The sequence below is a fragment of the Eumetopias jubatus genome, unplaced genomic scaffold (genome assembly GCF_037043125.1).
Source record: "Eumetopias jubatus isolate StellerSeaLion01/CBP00866 unplaced genomic scaffold, mEumJub1_p1.0 scaffold_7, whole genome shotgun sequence".
Lineage (NCBI taxonomy): Eukaryota > Metazoa > Chordata > Mammalia > Carnivora > Otariidae > Eumetopias > Eumetopias jubatus.
The window spans coordinates 64,718,022-64,735,057 of record NW_028274813.1 but is presented as its reverse complement, the minus strand read 5'-3'; the positions used below and the strand labels follow the sequence as shown (position 1 = coordinate 64,735,057).

General features: G+C 39.8%; 1 protein-coding gene across 4 annotated transcripts in view; it reads right to left on the bottom strand.

Annotated features, from left to right (window-relative positions):
• Positions 1-14,928: 14,928 nt before the first annotated feature.
• HEATR5A (HEAT repeat containing 5A) overlaps positions 14,929-17,036 on the bottom strand; it is a 109,452-nt gene continuing 107,344 nt past the window's right edge. For 3 of the 4 annotated variants that reach the window (XM_028114879.2, XM_028114880.2, XM_028114881.2), the window contains 2 exons: positions 16,669-16,882; positions 14,929-16,377 (listed from right to left, as the gene is read on the bottom strand). In XM_028114879.2, coding sequence (XP_027970680.1) covers positions 16,070-16,377; positions 16,669-16,882 — 522 coding nt within the window. In that variant the 3' untranslated portion in view covers positions 14,929-16,069. Of the gene's footprint in view, positions 16,378-16,668; positions 16,883-17,036 lie in introns of those variants that run through there. The other variant, XM_088024648.1, reaches the window with a different exon arrangement.

Genomic DNA, 17,036 nt, shown 5'->3' with positions numbered 1-17,036 from the left:
AAAATGGTAATAAAATTTTTTTGTGCTATTTCAATTTTCAGTAGCAAATGTGTGTGTAGAGGATCTTATTAAAATTGACTTATTTGAATACCTCTTAAAAAAAATAAAATAAAATACATAACTTTAGGGGCGCCTGGGTGGCTCAGTCGTTAAACGTCTGCCTTCGGCTCAGGTCATGATCCCAGGGTCCTGGGATCGAGCCCCGCATCGGGCTCCCTGCTCAGTGAGGAGTCGGCTTCTCCCTCTCCCTCTGCCTCTCCCCCATGCTCATGCTCTCTCTTGCTCTCTCTCAAATAAAAAAATAAAATAAAATACATAACTTTACTATTAAAAACCCCAAAACAAAATCCTGACAAAGCTTTCCTCCTCATCTTACAGGGAAAAAACCTGGGGAAGCGTTTGTGTACCTTCTGAGCTGAATGTGCCCAGCACACAGTGAGCGCCCGGAGGATTTTTTTTCCAGTTTGTTTTAGCGATGCCGATGCTCAAGCCTTGACCAGCTACTTCCGCCGTGGGTACCACCGATCCTTCCTCGGCTGCTTCTTGGGCTTCAGGCTCTCTCTGAGCTTGTTCAGTCGTGGACAGGGGGCACATGTCTTCTGGAGCCCCAGATCCACGGGCGTGTAGTTCTTACTCTTGTGGAATTTCCTGAAGTTCTCTTCTTTTTCTTTTAGAGAAAGAGAGCGCGCGCGCCTGGACGCGCGCAAGCGAGAGAGAAGGCGTGTGCATGTGCACGCATGCGCGGAGAAGGGGCAGAGGGAGAATGAGCCGATCTCGAGCAGGCTCTGAGCCTAGTGGGGAGCCTGACTCGGCCTTATCCTACCACCCTGAGATAGTGACCTGAGGGGAAATCAAGAGTCCGCTACTCAACCAACTGAGCCACCCGGTGCCCCTGAGGTTCTCTTTCTGAGTCTGGCTAATGACAATGAATACACGGACCGTATCTTTGCGTCCAACTCGGATCTTGGAGAGCCTGCTATTTTGGTGTCTCACAGCTGGGACAGCTCCACCTTCAGGTCTTCCAGCCATGTAAGCAGCTCCTCCTTGGCGTGAAGTTCTCGAGCCTAAATCTTGGCCCATCTTGCACAAGCCACCGTAGCCGAGGGGAAGAGCCAGGAGATGTTTCCTGAGCAGGACAGCTCTGACATCTGGCTGGATAGCACCACAAACCTGATCCTGCATTTGATAATTAGGATATACACTTAGGGCTGAATCAGTCTTTGATTGGACCTCTTTTGGTGTCATCTGATTTTTTGTTCAGAAATGCTTTCCCAGGTAAGACCTAAAGAAATTAAAGCCCCCCCATCCCCCAGCTCCACAGATGAGGAGTTAACAAACTCAAAGGCCAGTGGCCAGGGCTGGTGGCCCAATCTTGCCAATCATGAGAACTTGGGCCATCTACCAGGATGTACAAAGCAAACCAGCACATATCTTTTAATTTCTTCACAGTCTATTAGGTAACATAATACTTCGCAACTGAAAGAATTTAAAGTCACATGCCTAGAGCCTTCTTACGTGGCCAGTCTCACCCCTGTTGACCATGCATCACCAAAAATATCTTCTCTAGATATTCATGCTACTAGATCCCTTTACTTATATCTTATGTAAACAGGAGGCTTCGTTTGAGTCATAATTAATCTCTGGATAATTAACTCTTGTTAAGGAATTTGTGGCTAAAAATTTCCTTTGTTAATAGCCTTAGATTCTACTAAAGTAGAGCTCACAGAAAGGGAGAAGGGGGAAGTATTACCATTTGGCGCATACTTCTTAAATCAGTTTAATCTGATTTTACTGTATATTTGAAACAGTTTAACTTGATCTTTACTGTATTTTTTGATTGGTTAAGGGTAGGTGAAGAGACTTTACATAACTGCTGTCCTAATTTACTGGGCTAGAGAATTTTCTTGATTTGTTACGTGGTTCCTTAAATAGTTTGTGTCAGTTTAGCTCTTTTGACTTTCTCCATGAACATTCTATCACCACTCAATAATTAGTGGTGGCTGTGTTTTGGATCCAGCCATTTAAGAAGGAACAACTGAGAAGGAAATTGGGCCAAATTTATTCTATGAGGTGAGATCAAAATAGGAGTTGATCATAAGCAAAAAGCCAAAATTAAATCAGGCACAAAGAAAATGTACAAGGTGATCATGAAGTTTGCTTTAAATTAAATATAAATCTGCAGCAAGCTGTGTCTCTTTTCCAGAGGCAGCTCAGGGTCAGCTGGCAGCCTCTGTAGGCCCTTGCAGTGTGGCAAATCCACTCAAGACTGAGTTCAGCCATCTTCCCTCCTAATTCAAGTCATCCAAGGATCCTTTTTTGAAAGTCATGAAACTAAGACAACGGACTGTCAAGGTCAGCAGTGGCAGTCACTTGCTCTGTTTTGTTTGTTTTAATTTTTAAAAAAGCTCTTACTAGGAAGTTGATTTCATGTGATCTTATGCTGGAATAAATGTGTATCTGAGGATACTGAAAGACTCGCTGCCAAGCTGGTTTTGCATACAGTCTGAACTGGGAAAGGAGCCTTCATTGGGATGATGGCCAAGGAGCTGGTCAGTTGTGGATATAGCTTAAAAGGTCATTGGCTTACTTGCAAGAATGCTGGCAGCCTCAACATTTGCTACAAATTCCTCTATTAGTCAATTGTTTTTGAATTTCTTTCCCACTGGGAAACCCAAGAATGTCTTTTTCCTGAGTGTACCATTCTCAGCTGATCTCTTTTCCCTGAGATGTTAGGAATGAGGCCCTGCAGCATCCCCTGTGAATCACAGGTCAGGTGGCAGGAAGTCTTTCAAGTTCTTTGCATAGAGTCTCCACCCTCCCTGTCTGTCCACACCCTCAAAAGGACATAGGCAGCATTTCTGAGCCTTAGACCCAGAAGTATCAGAATTAGAAAGGATCTCAGAAAGCCTTCCAGTAGAGTAACGAACCATGCTGGTTTACCTGGTACTGAAAACTTTGCTGGGACACAGAACTTTCAGTGCTGAAACTGGGGCTCCTAAGCAAACTGGGATAGTTGGTCACACCACACTCAACTGTTTTTTGTTGTTGTTTGTTTTAGTACACTTAACTGTTCTGCAAAGAAACTGCAGCCCAGGAGGCTGACTTGCCCAAGCTAAAAAATTAGTCAGTGGCAGATCTTTAATTAGACTCCAGATCCACTGGTGCTAGAATTCAGTGCTTTGCTGGTACTTCCTTATATTCATTCACACAGTGTATTGCACACAATAGGTGGCTTATGTTTCTGTTGTGGTTGTTTAACGTCTGAGTTCAAGGGAAGTGCTTTTCACAGATATGATAAATCTTTTTTTTTTTAAGATTTTTTTATTTTTTTGACAGAGACACAGCGAGAGAGGGAACACAAGCAGGGGCAGAGGGAGAGGGAGAAGCAGGCTTTCCGCAGAGCAGGGAGCCCTATGTGGGGCTCGATCCCAGGACCCGGAGATCATGACCTGAACCAAAGGCAGACACCCAATGACTGAGCCACTCAAGCGCCCCAGATACGATAATTTTTATTTATTTTATTTTTTTTAAAGATTTTTATTTACTTATTGAGATAGAGAGAGAGAATGGTAGAGAGAGAGCGTGAGAGGGAAGGTCAGAGGGAGAAGCCGACTCCCTGCTCAGCAGGGAGCCTGATGTGGGACTCGATCCTGGGACTCCAGGATCATGACCTGAACCGAAGGGAGTCGCTTAACCAACTGAGCCACCCAGGCGCCCGATACGATAATTTTTAATTAGCAATGATCTCACTCAAGGTCATCATGAATCAATTGTGAAACCAGGTCTCTATTTCTAGACTCTGAACAGAACAGAGTGAACAAAGGGGAGGGAAGCTGAGTGAGGAACAGAAGAGGTTAAGAAAACACAAGGCTTGTGCAAAGATGAAGAGGCCCATGTGTGCAGGTGGGCTGAGCAATACTGCAGCAGAGAACATAAAGAACGTATAGAAATTAATCAGCAAGAGTATGGATTGTAAACACTGAAGAGAAGGATATATTCTTTCCCTGTCCTCAGAGAAAAGAGTATGGTAGAAAGAAAAGCATCATCATTCTTCTGATAAGGGAAGAAATGTAGCCATGGCCATACACACACACACACAGACCCATGTGGTAATGACCATGTAATGAAGAAACTTTATCACCTGACATTGGTGGTTATATGTTTTCCAAGGACTTAAAAAGAACTCCCAGCAGTGTTCTTTGTCCTCCTAGGTCTGAGACCTGCCCTGTTCTTGCCAGTTTTCTCCTCCTGGATACTGAGTTTTTAATAAAGTAGCATAAATACTAGGGATCATTAGCTGTTAGACCTAGAGCTTTATGATCACTTACCTAAACTCTACAGGATCCCATTCAATGCAGTAGTCTTCTCACCTGCAAGAGGCACTGTTGTTACCTGCGTGAAGGAATGAGAGAAAGCATTAGGAATGTGATGAGTTGAGGATTAAGACTAAAGAAAAGACTACTGGAAACAAAGGTCCAGGAACAACATTGTTTATTGTGGCCATTTTCACCAACTCATATTGTGGGGTAGAATTTGGCACTTAATTTCTTTCATCTGGGATAGAGCCCAAGGAAGTGGTACATGGAAACAGCGGCATAAATAAAATGGGAGTGACGAAGGTGTTTTGACACTCATTAAGATGGGTGTTACTCTCAAAATGGAAGTCAAGTACCTACTTTTCTATCCTACCACACCTTTTCCTGCTGGTAACCAGGGACAGAGTTACCTGCTCTTCTAATACCTAAAACCACAGGTGAACAGAGACTGAACTGACGTACTTTGCAAATACTTGTTAAAGTGTTAATAAGCAAACTTACTGCAGGCAGTGGTCATGTGGCCTCACAGCTATTCTGCTTTAGGCTGAAGGCCAGACTAGGAGCAGACCTCAGCTAAGGTGGTACTTCTGAGAAACAAGTGCTAGCTAAAAATGCAAATTATTGAGAACTTACCCCTGACATTCTAAATCAGATTTTTTCTCTTTTTTCCTTTTTATCTTTTTTAAAGATTTTATTTCTTTCTTTCAGAGAGAGAGAGAGAGAGAGAGAGAGGGAGGGCATGAGCAGGGGAGAGGGGCAGAGAAAGAAGCAGGCTCCTGGCTGAGCAGGGAGCCTGATGCGAGGCTTGATCCCAGGACCCTGGGATCATGACCTGAGCTGAAGGCAGACACTTAACCGACTGAGCCACCCAGGTGCCCCAGATTTTTTTCTTTTTAAATAAACTTTTAAATTTAGAATAGTAGATTTATAGAAAAGTTGTGAAGACAGGACAGTGTTGCCATATACCACATACCCAGGTTTTAACTATTATTAACATAGTACGTTAGTATGGTACATTTGCCACCAGTAGTGAATCAATATAGACATTTTATTTTATTTTATTTAAAGATTTTATTTATTCATTTGACAGAGAGACACAGCGAGAGAGGGAACACAAGCAGGGGGAGTGGGAGAGGGAGAAGCAGGCTTCCCGCTGAGCAGGGAGCACGACGCGGGGCTCGATCCGAGGACCCTGGGATCATGACCTGAGCTGAAGGCAGATGCTTAACGCCTGAGCCACCCAGGTGCCCCAATATAGACATTTTATTAACTAAAGTTCGTACTTTGTATTTTCCTTAGTTTTTATCTAATACCCTTTTTCTGTTCCAAGATCCCATCCAGAATGTCACATTACATTTAGTCGTGTCTCCTTAGGTTCTTCTTGGTTGTTAGTTTTTCAGACTTTCCTTGTTTTTGATGACCTTGCCAGTTTGGGAGAGTATTGGCTAAGTGGGTTTTTTTTTTTTTAAGATTTATTTATTTATTTGACACAGAGACAGCGAGAGAGGGAACACAAGCAGGGGGAGTGGGAGAGGGAGAAGAAGCAGGCTTCCTGAGGAGCAGGGAGCCCGATGTGGGGCTCGATCCCAGGACCCTGGGATCATGACCTGAGCCGAAGGCAGACGCTTAACGACTGAGCCACCCAGGCGCCCCTTGGCTAGGTGTTTTAAATAATGTCCCTCAATTTGGGCTTGTCTGATGTTTTTCTCAGAATGAGACTGGTGTTATGGGGTTTTTGGGAAGAAGACCACAGAGGTAAAGTGCCATTCTCATCACATATCAAGGGTACACACGATCAACATAACTTATTGATGTTAATCTTGATCACCTGGGTTAAGTTGTGTTTTCCGCGTTCTCCATTGTAAAGTTCTTTCTTCCTCCCCTTTTCTTTGAAAGAAAATCACTATGTGCAACCCACACTAAGGGATGGGGAGTTAAGTTGCACCTCCCCGAGGCTGGAATGTCTACATAAATTATTTGGAATTCTTCAACATAGGAGATTTTCTGCTTTCCATCACTTATTCAGTTATTTATATCACTGTAGACAAATGGACATTTTATACTTCGATATATCCCCATTGGTTTTTTTTGTTTTTAGCACTTCATTACCTTCTGGCATTTATTTTTTAGGTAGGCACTTATTTTTTTATTTTTTATTTATTTTATTTTTATTTATTTGACAAAGAGACAGCGAGAGAGGGAACGCAAGCAGGGAGAGTAGGAGAGGGAGAAGCAGGCTTCCTGCTGAGCAGGGAGCCCCACGTGGGGCTTGATCCTAGGACCCTGGGATCATGACGTGAGCCAAAAGCAGACGCTTAATGACTGAGCCACCTAGGCACCCAGCACTTACTTTTTTCAACAAGCTTTCCTGATGTTTTCAGGCATAGTACACATAAGTAGGTTTTGACAGGGAACAATTTCCCTTGTTTGTGAGATCATGTGAGTCACATGGGCTGCAGTTAAAAATAAGTCTCAGGCCCCTCCTCTGAAGATTCTGATGTAGTAATTCTAGGGTGAGCCCCAAATCTGGATTTTTTTTTAAGATTTTATTTATTAGAGAGGGAGAGAGAGCACAAGTAGGCAGAGCGGCAGGCAGAGGAAGAGGGCAAAGCAGGCTTCCCGCTGAGCAGGGAGCCCAATGCAGGGCTCGTTCCCAGGACCCCGGGATCATGACCTGAGCCGAAGGCAGCCGCTTAACCGACTGAGCCACCCAGGCGCCCCAACACAAATCTGGATTTTATAACTATCTTCTGATGATTCTTATAATTGGACATGTAAACATGGCCTTGATGTAATTTTAATGAAGACTTTGGGGTAAGGCTTAAATTAGATAGCTACAATCCATGGTATTGGAAGAATAATGCTTTACACTTGGGGTTCCAAGTGTGTTCACATGCACTCTGGTTTGATTCTCATTATCAAAATATGAAGGAGGAAGAACATTTTGTAGATGAGAAGAGTGAAAACTCAGGTATCTTTCCTAAAATCACTCAGTTGGGTATATCACCATACCATGGCCAACAGGCAGAAAAGAAAAAGAGAATCTGATGTGTTTGGGGAATTGAAATAGCACTATTAAGTAAGATAACTAAAAAGATAGATATTAGTCTGCTGATTTTTAAGCAATAAAGAATTATACTCTATCATAATAAAATTGACCTACACAAAGCACTGTTCCCAGTACCCTTTCATCCCTTCAAAATAAACCAAATTAACTTTATATATTGAGCAACTACTATATGCCAAGTATAGCTTGGTCTCTTCTTTGTAAGACTCCATTTTTATTTTTATTTTTTTCTTCAAATTTTAACTTAAATTCTACTTAACATATATGTAATACTGGTTTCAGAATTTAGTGATTCATCACTTACATATAACATCCAGTGCTTAACACAATAGGTGCCTTCCTTAATACCCATCACTCACTTAGCCCACCCCCCACCTCCCCTCCCCCCACCCTGTTTGTTCTCTCTAGTTAAGAGTCTCTTATGTTTTGCTTCTCTCTCCCTATGTTCATCTGTTTTGTTTCTTAAATTCTACCTATGAGTGAGATTATATGATATTTGTCTCTGATTTATTTTGCTTAGCATAATACACTGCAGCTCCACCCACCTGACTCCATTTTTAAAACTTGAGAAATAAATCTGTATGAGTTTTCTAGGACTACCGTAACAAAATATAACTACAGTAGTTCCCCCTTATCTATGGCAGGTAAGTTGCAAGACTCCTAGTGAATGTCTAAAACCGTGGTTAGTACTGAATCCTACAGATACTATCCTTTTTCCTATACACACATATTTATGATAAAGTTAACTTATAAATTAGGCACAGCAAGAGATGAACAATAATAATAAAATAGAACAATCATAACAATATACTGTAATAAAAGTTAGGTGAATGTGGTCTCTGTCTCAAAATATCTAATTGTACTGAACTTCGCCTTCTTGTGATGACATGAGATGATAAAACGCCTATGTGATGGGATGAAGCGAGGGGAATGACATAGGTGTTATGAGGCGGCGTCAGGCTACTGACATTCTAGGGGTTAGGACTTAAACATCTTTTTGGGAGACATGATTCAACCTATAACAAATTTGTGCCACACAATACACCCTTTTAAAGCGTACTATTCTGTGGTTTTTATTATATTCACTGGGTTGTGGAGCTGATATCACCAATTCCAGACCATTTTCTTCATTCCAAAAGGATAACCCTATACCCGTTAGCACTCCCCAACCCCAAGCCTTCCCTAACCCGTGGCAACCACTAATCTACTTTCTGTCTGTACAGATTTGCTTATTCAGGGCACCTGGGTGGCTCAGTCCTTGAGTCTGCCTTCAGCTCAGGTCATGATTCCAGGGTCCTGGAATTGAGTCCTGCATCTGGCTCCCTGCTCAGCGGGAAGCCTGCTTCTCCCTCTGCCTGTCACTCACCCTGCTTGTGCTCTCTCTCTCTCTGACAAATAAAATCTTAAAAAAAAAAAAAAAAGATTTGCCTATTCATAAGATCTCATGTAAATGGGATGCCTGGGTGGCTCAGATGGTTGAGCGTCTGCCTTCGGCTCGGGTCATGATCCTGGGGTCCTGGGATCGAGTCCCACATCAGGCTCCCTGCTCCTTGGGAGCAAGCTTCTCCCTCTGCCTCTCTCTCTCTCTGTCTCTCATGAATAAATAAATAAAAAGTTTAAAAAAAGAAAGATTTCATGTAAACGGACATTTCATATAAATGGAATCAGATAATAAGATTCATCTACATTGTAACATGTATCAGCACTTCATTCCTTTTTATGGCTGAATAATATTCAATTGTGACCATACATATACATTTTTATACATTCATCAGTTGATGGACACTTGGGTTGTTCTCACTTTTTTGGCTATTATCAATAATTATGCTATAACTATTCATGTACATTTTTTGTGTAACTGTTTAAAAAAAATTTTTTTTTTTTAAGTAGGCTCCATACCCACTGTAGGACTTGAACTCATGACTCAAAAGACTAAGAGCTGCGGGGCACCTGGGTGGCTCAGTTGGTTAGGTGACTGCCTTCGGCTGGGGTCATGATCCTGGAGTTCCAGGATTGAGTCCCGCATTGGCCTCCCTGCTCAGCAGGGAGTCTGCTTCTCCCTTTGACCCTCCCCCCTCTCATGTGCTCTCTCTCTCAAATAAATAAATAAAATCTTAAAAAAAAAAGATTAAGAGCTGTACATTCTACACACTGAGCCAGCCAGGTGCCTGTGTGTGACTGTTTTTAATTTTTTCATACCTAGGAGTGGAATTGCTGGATCATACCATAATTACGTTTAACTTTTTGAGAAATGGCCAAACTGTCATCCAGAACGGCTGTACTAATTCTCACTAGTAACGTACAAAGGTTCTAATTTCTACACATCCTTTACAGCACTTATTGTCTTTTTTTTTTTTTTAAGTAGGCTCAACCAGTTTGCTCCATTCGGGGCTTGAACTCAACACCCTGAGATTAAGACTTGAGCTGAGATCATGAGTCGGACACTTAAACAACTGAGCCACTCAGGTGCCCCTGTTATTATCTTTTTGATCATAGCCATCCCAGTGGATATAAGTGGCATCTCACTGTGGCTTTGCATTTCCCTAATGACTAATGATGTTGAACATCTTTTTGTGTGTTTATTAGCCATTTGTATATGTACAAATTTCTCTCTTTGGAGAAAGGTATATTTAAATCCTTTGCCCAATTTTAAATTGTCTTTTCATTGTTGAGTTCTAAGAGTTCTTTATATATTCTGGATACTAGACTCTTGTTAGAGGATTTGCAAAGCTTTCCCTCCCATTCTGTGGATTATCTTTTCACTTCCTTGGTAGTGGTCTCTGAAGCATAAAAGTTTTTTAGTTTTGATTAAGTCCAACTTACCTACATTTTAACTAGTGCTTTAGGTGTCATAGTGAAGAAACCATGGACAAATAGGCACTTTAAAACGATTATAGAAGATGATTATGAAACTAACATAATGAGATATGCTAGATAGGTTTTCAAAGAAGACCATGGAAACTCCCAACCTTTTTTTTTTTTTTTTAAGATTTTTATTTATTTGAGAGAGAGAGACACAGGGAGAGAGGGAACACAAGCAGGGGGAGTGGGAGAAGGAGAAGCAGACTTCCCACGGAGCAGGGAGTCTGATGTGGGGCTTGATCCCAGGACTCTGGGATTACCTGAGCCGAAGGCAGACGCTTAACAACTGGGCCACCCAGGTGCCCCGAAACTCACAACCTTTTAAAATAGTTCGAAACTGTTATAAATGATTTAGGCATGTGTTTGCTCAGAGACAGGTTCTAAGGTGATTTCTGGAAGTCCCAGTACATGTTAAGAGCATTAATCAAATAACTAAGGAAACATCTTAGTATTGTAGACAATTCTACAATATTTTTGGTACAACACTGAGAAATCAGAATGGTCACATTACTAGTGAAAAGAAAAAACATCTACAGTGAAAAATGTAGCAAATGGCAGAGTACCCTGACTAGAGAACACAGCTGACTGGAGAATAGGAAGTGCATTGTCTAACCACTTTTCATTTGATATTAACTTACAATAGGTCTGTTGACTGCTGAAACAAAAGCATTTCCATAACTTAGAAAATCTATTTTTAAGAAAATAGAAAAAATCTATTTTTGTGTTTAAAAAATGGCCTAGAAGATGTGTTTCTAGTAACTGCCTGAAACAAGGGAGGAAAGGTATGGGAAGACCAATCAGTGGTGAGCACTCCTCCAGCATTTGATTATAAAATACAAGGTCCAAAGCTTTGTTACGATCAGAAACAAGTAACCAACAGAAATACTGGGGTTTATAGGTCTCATTGTTTAGTAGAGAGCCTCTGTTTTGGCTGTGTATGCATGTTTTTTTCTGAGGCCACTTGCACTACCTCCAATAATAGCACTAAAAAAACTACTCTTGCTGTGTCACTGGCATACTTTAAATTGCTTTAAAAAATATTACTTTTGTTCCTTCTTGGAATATTTTATTTTATAAAGCAATTCATTACTTCTGACGTGTGTGTATATATATATTCACTTATCAAGTTATTCTTGCCTCTAGATATTTTTTCAGAAAAAAGTGATTAAACTTTGATCCCATTAAGTAAAACATTGTCAATATTAGTTTTTAATTGGCAGCAATGGCCTATTTTCTTAAAAAAATATAGTTAGCATTTTTCAAAAACTAAGGTTTTTGGGAATATATTATCTGTTTAAAGAATGATATGTGAATGTATACGAAGAATGGCTATCAAGTAATAAGAATTTTCCCCAGGGCGCCTGGGTGGCTCAGTTAGTTAAGCGACTGCCTTCAGCTCAGGTCATGATCCTGGAGTACGGGGACTGAGTCATGCATCAGCAGGGAGTCTGCTTCTCCCTCTGACCCTCTTCCCTCTCGTGCTATCTCTCATTCTCTCTCTCTCAAATAAATAAAATCTTTAAAAAAATAAGAATTTTCCCCAAATAGCCTGTGGAATCATCATTTTATAGTGCCCAAAGAGAAGAGTAAGCAGGAGTCCTACCCAAACAGAAATGCAATTAAAGAAAGCTAGCTCCTTTGAATATACAGAACTTGGGATTGTATTTGTGTTCTGTACTGGATATAATCAAAACAACACAAAATTTCCCATTTTCCTCAAAGCTAAAAGCACAGGCAGGCACCAGTTAAACAGACTAGTAAACAGAAAAGTCAGGCACCTGGGTGGTTCAGTCGGTTGGGTGACTGCCTTCAGCTCGGGTCGTGATTCTAGAATCCTGGGATTGAGTCCTGCACTGGGCTCCCTGCTTGGCAGGGAGTCTGCTTCTCCCTCTGACCCTCCCCGCTCTCATGCTCTCAAATAAATAAAATCTTAAAAAAAAAAAAAAAGTCAACACAGACACAATTAATTAATTGGTGGATGATCACTGTCAGACAGCAGGGAGTTGGAAAACTGTATTTCTAGCAAACATAGAGGTAAAACTCTCCCAATAAATTGAGGTATTCCCAGGGTTAACAAGTTATTTATAAAGAGGAAAGTATATTCAACTGATGGAGAAAATGCAAGATATGTAGTTACTTTGGTCCTAAAGTTATAATAAAAAGACAAAGGGAATTCTTAGGATACAGCATAGAGGGAATTCTCTTCAAAATTGTTACAAAGAACTGTTCAGGTTTTGCATTCCCCCAAGTACTATTCTCTAAGCCTGTATCATGATATTCCATGGACTTGAATTAAGTCTATCTTGGAAGCCTTGGTCAATCTTCTCTGGGCTCCCATAGCACTATGCTTCTATCTTTTTTTGTTTATTTATTTAAGTACTCTACACCCAACATGGGCCTCAAACTTACAACCCCAAGATCAAGAGTTGCATGCTCTTCCAACTGAGCCAATCAGGTGCTCCTACACTTATGAACTCTTTACAGGACTTACTGTATTTAAGTGCCTTAATGTTCCCTTTAAGGTTGGCTTTGAAGTCTGTTTTATAGAAGTTAATATTTTGCTTCAATGCTATTAATAGAAATCTGTTACATCCAATGTTATTTTTTAGGTCTTTCCATGATGTTTTTAAGCAGTGGATTAAATAGAATGGGACTCAACTAGTAAACGTGGCTCTACTTCTTCCCTTAGAAAAATAAAAGCTCAGGATGCCTGAGTGGCTCAGTTGGTTGGGTGTCTGCCTTCGGCTTGGGTCATGATCCCAGGGTTCTGGGATCGAATCCTGTGTTGGGCTCCTTGCTCAGCAGGGAGACTGCTTCTCCCTCTGCCTGCCGTTCCCCTGCTTGTGCTCACCTGCTCTCTCTCCCTGACAAATAAATAAAATCTTTAAAAAAAAAAAAAAGCTCAAGACAAATACACCATTTTGTTTCAGTCAAGTGACTAACCAAGCTGGTGAAAGTGCAACAGCCGTATCACAACTGGAGACTCTTTAAAATAAAGGCAGATATAATTTTTGATGTATTTTTTAGATTAAATTATTCATCTTTAAACAAATCAAAACTTAAATCATCAATATCTAATCATAGTTTATTCCCATACAAACTGTGGAGGACACAATTTACCAGAAAAAACAAAAACAAAAACCTTTTCCCTATTGATCAGAAAGCTTCTGGTGGCAATATGGAGAAATACAACTGAAAACATCTTAGGCAAGGGGTGAGGAAGGCTCCTGAGGGAATATGGAACCTTGCAAAAGGAGAAAAGCTAGCGCTTGATGTAATTAGGACTGCCAGAGTACTTGTTTTTGTTTCCAGCATGGACCCTGAATCTGAAAGATAGGTTCAAATACCAGCTGTTAAACCTTAATTTCCTTATAATTGAGAATATATTTACTAATTTAGTGTTGTTTTAAACAAGGTGATACATTTTTTTTTAAAGAAAAGCCCTCATTCTATGGTTTTATTTTTTTTATTTTTTTATTTTTATTTTTTATTTTTTTTATTTTGAAAGATTTTATTTATTTATTTGACAGAGAGAGACACAGCGAGAGAGGGAACACAAGCAGGGGGAGTCAGGGAGGGAGAAGCAGGCTTCCCGCGCAGCAGGGAGCCCGATGCGGGGCTTGATCCCAGGGCCCTGGGATCATGACCCGAGCCGAAGGCAGACGCTTAACGACTGAGCCACCCAGGCGCCCCAACAAGGTGATACATTTAAGAAAAAGACTATAGGATAGTGCCGAACTCAAAGTACTTAATTCCGTGACACTGGACATATTTTTTCATTAACTACTGACATTCAGGTAACACTTCTAACCCAAACAATTCAGGAAACTATATCACTAAATGATGAGTAGACATCTTAATGTTTAAGAATGAACTAAATGAAACAAACGGACAAAAGAACTCAAAAGTCAGTAAATTGTATCCTAAGAACCACCCATTTGCCTTGACAAAGGAGATTGCTGAGCTCAAATCCATCCTGTATCAGTGCAGTTCAACAGTGATTTAAGTATTTAGTTGATGCCACAAAAGGCAGTTATGAGACAAAAATTCCTCCCTGAGAAGGTGGTCTAAAAGGGAGATACTGAAATGCAGTGTGATGTTCCATGCATAGAATGTGTAAAGCACTCCAGGGACACTGGTGAGGAAGCAGTTAAAGTTTTTTTGGTGTAGGAACACCTGTAGGGACGCCTGGGGCTCAGTAGTTAAGCTGTCTGCCTTTGGCTGAAGTCGGGATCCGAGGGTCCTTTCCCTCTGCCTGCAGCTCCCCCTGCTTGTGCTCACGCGCGCTCTCTCTCACAAATAAAGAAAATCTTAAAAAAAAAAAAAATTGCTTAGTGTAAGAGGAGGGCAAGAAGTGTTATGGAGAGTTAACAAGGGGAAGTGACATTTAAACCAAGCTTACAAGGAATGAGAGTCTGCCAGATACAATAGAGAGAAGGGAATTCAGGTGAAGCAAACAGAAGCGACAATTAAGAAGAGACAATTACGAAGACAGCGAATCCAAACCATTGCAAAGAATGCTCCAAAGAATGGGATCCTCTGAGAAAAATGCAAAGTTACATAGAAGGGATATTATTTGCTCCATAGAATTGATTTTCTGGAATCTGTGAGACTAACCAGCCATATTTGGTGGGCAAAATAATCTCAAATACAAGAATGATAAGGAAAATTAGCTTTATTTATGTAAATTAAAAAAAACTGATTGTAGTGTTAGATTTTGTCAAGTGTTTTCATTTTGAACAATTTACAAGAGTATTTATATACAAACATAATAAAATAGAGTACATCACATTGTTCCTGCTTGACTCAAAGTGTTTTCTCAATTCTGAACATGCCCCATCACTCCAGTTTTTAATTTTTTAACAGGGAAATGCTATGTTGTGACATAGTGCTTGATTAATACATATAACACTGAAGTGGAAGGAGAGTCAGTGATTACCAGCAGTTAAAAAATATTTTTTCAACCAATACGACTCTATCATTAGATTTTTTCTATATTAAAATATGTTTCATGATAAAAAAAACATACTGCCTTCGTTGATCTAAATTTGTTGTTTTATATAAACCCATAGTTGACCTAAATATAGATATGAATCTGTATTAAACTCATTAATATGAATGTCTGTCATAAATGAAAATAAACAAACTTGACAGGAGCAGGGGTAACAAAATCCATGTGAGAAACTGAAGTGGAGATGCCCTATTCTATTTAAAATAAGTAAAATTTCCATTTTGTGAACCCAATACAAACCAAACCAAAAGGTGGTGAAAAGCCATGATATTTATAGACACCAGATCTTAAGTCACACTGTAGGGCTGTAATTAACTTGTACTACTATATATTGGATAATTCTGAACCAAGTTTCCTAAATATGTTTCCAATCATTTATGTTGTTTGAGAAGTCCAAGAAAGTCTAATATAATTACTGAATAAGGCAGAATTTTAAATTAGCAATTGGGATACAATATAAATGCAGATAATTTAAAGTCAAATCTATATCTACCAAAGTATTAAGTATACCGTGTGTGTATGGACTGTCAGAAGAAATCCATTTCATTTCTAAAGCAATGGATTGTTCAGTGAGTTTACTTCTTTAGCACTTTCTTGAAATTCCTGGCAAGAGCTCTGTGGTTTTATTAAATTGAAAAAAAAATAAAAACCCACAAAAAATGTTAAGTTTGATATTACTTCGAAAAGTCACAGCTATTTAAGACAATCAACCAGACCTCCAAGTGCACTTGTGTCTAAAATGTCACTTTTGTCCCCAAAGAGAAGGAAATAATCAAGTATTTTATTAAGGTGCTTACTATTAAAACAAAAAAATCAGAGGAAATTGGTCTTTAATTGGATGCTTGCATTCTTTCCAGGGTTCTTGGTATGTTTAGATGTTGGTATCTTGACTTTGACATTTTCCTGATTGCCCTTGATAGCAGCCTCAAGGCGGGCTTTCAGGGCTGGAGAAGAAGCCATTACATTTTTAAAAACTGATGAATACTGAGGCCCAATCTGCATGAGATTTTGCAAAGCAAAGTCATGTAAATTTTTCATTACGGAAGTTGCTGATCCCAGAGCATTATCATCCAAAAGGAAGGAAATGAGGATGGGCAGAAGACAGGCCACCAGCTGAGAACCTGTTAAGTAAATAAATGATGTAAGTCCTGGGTTGAAGGTTGTGTTTAATATATAAAGTTGTAAACTCACTTATCTGTACAAATTTTTCCCCACTAAAAAGGATCCTTCTAATCTCTCCTCTCAAATTAACACTAAATAATATCAATATTTGGAATTAACAACACTTACCTTTCAGTGAATGTGGAAATATAATGTTAAGTGACCAACTGAATGTTTTACATTTAAAATAACATTAAATTTCTGATTTGGGACAGATTCTTACTTAGTATGAATTTAGTGCTGACACTTACGGTGCTGTTCTTCTGCAATGGCTACCAGTGCTTCCAAGACCTTTATGCCTTCTTGAAAGATCTGAAGCTCAGTAGTGTCTTCAGGCTTTCTCTTGTCTATTTCCTGTAGTTTTTCCACAATAGGGGATACCAAAGAGTAAATGTACGGGTAGGAAACAGCTGGATTTGGATACTGAAAAATGGAAAGTAGGAGCTGATAGGTCTTGATTTGTACCTAATTAGGTAAGAAACAAAAATAGTATAAACTGTAAATATAAATTTATATTAACACGCAGACTGTAACATAAATTTGAAAAGGAAATAAAAATTGTGAATTAAAACCTTTTTTTAAAGAAAAGTCTCTAAAAAAGGCATTTAAATTTATTTCT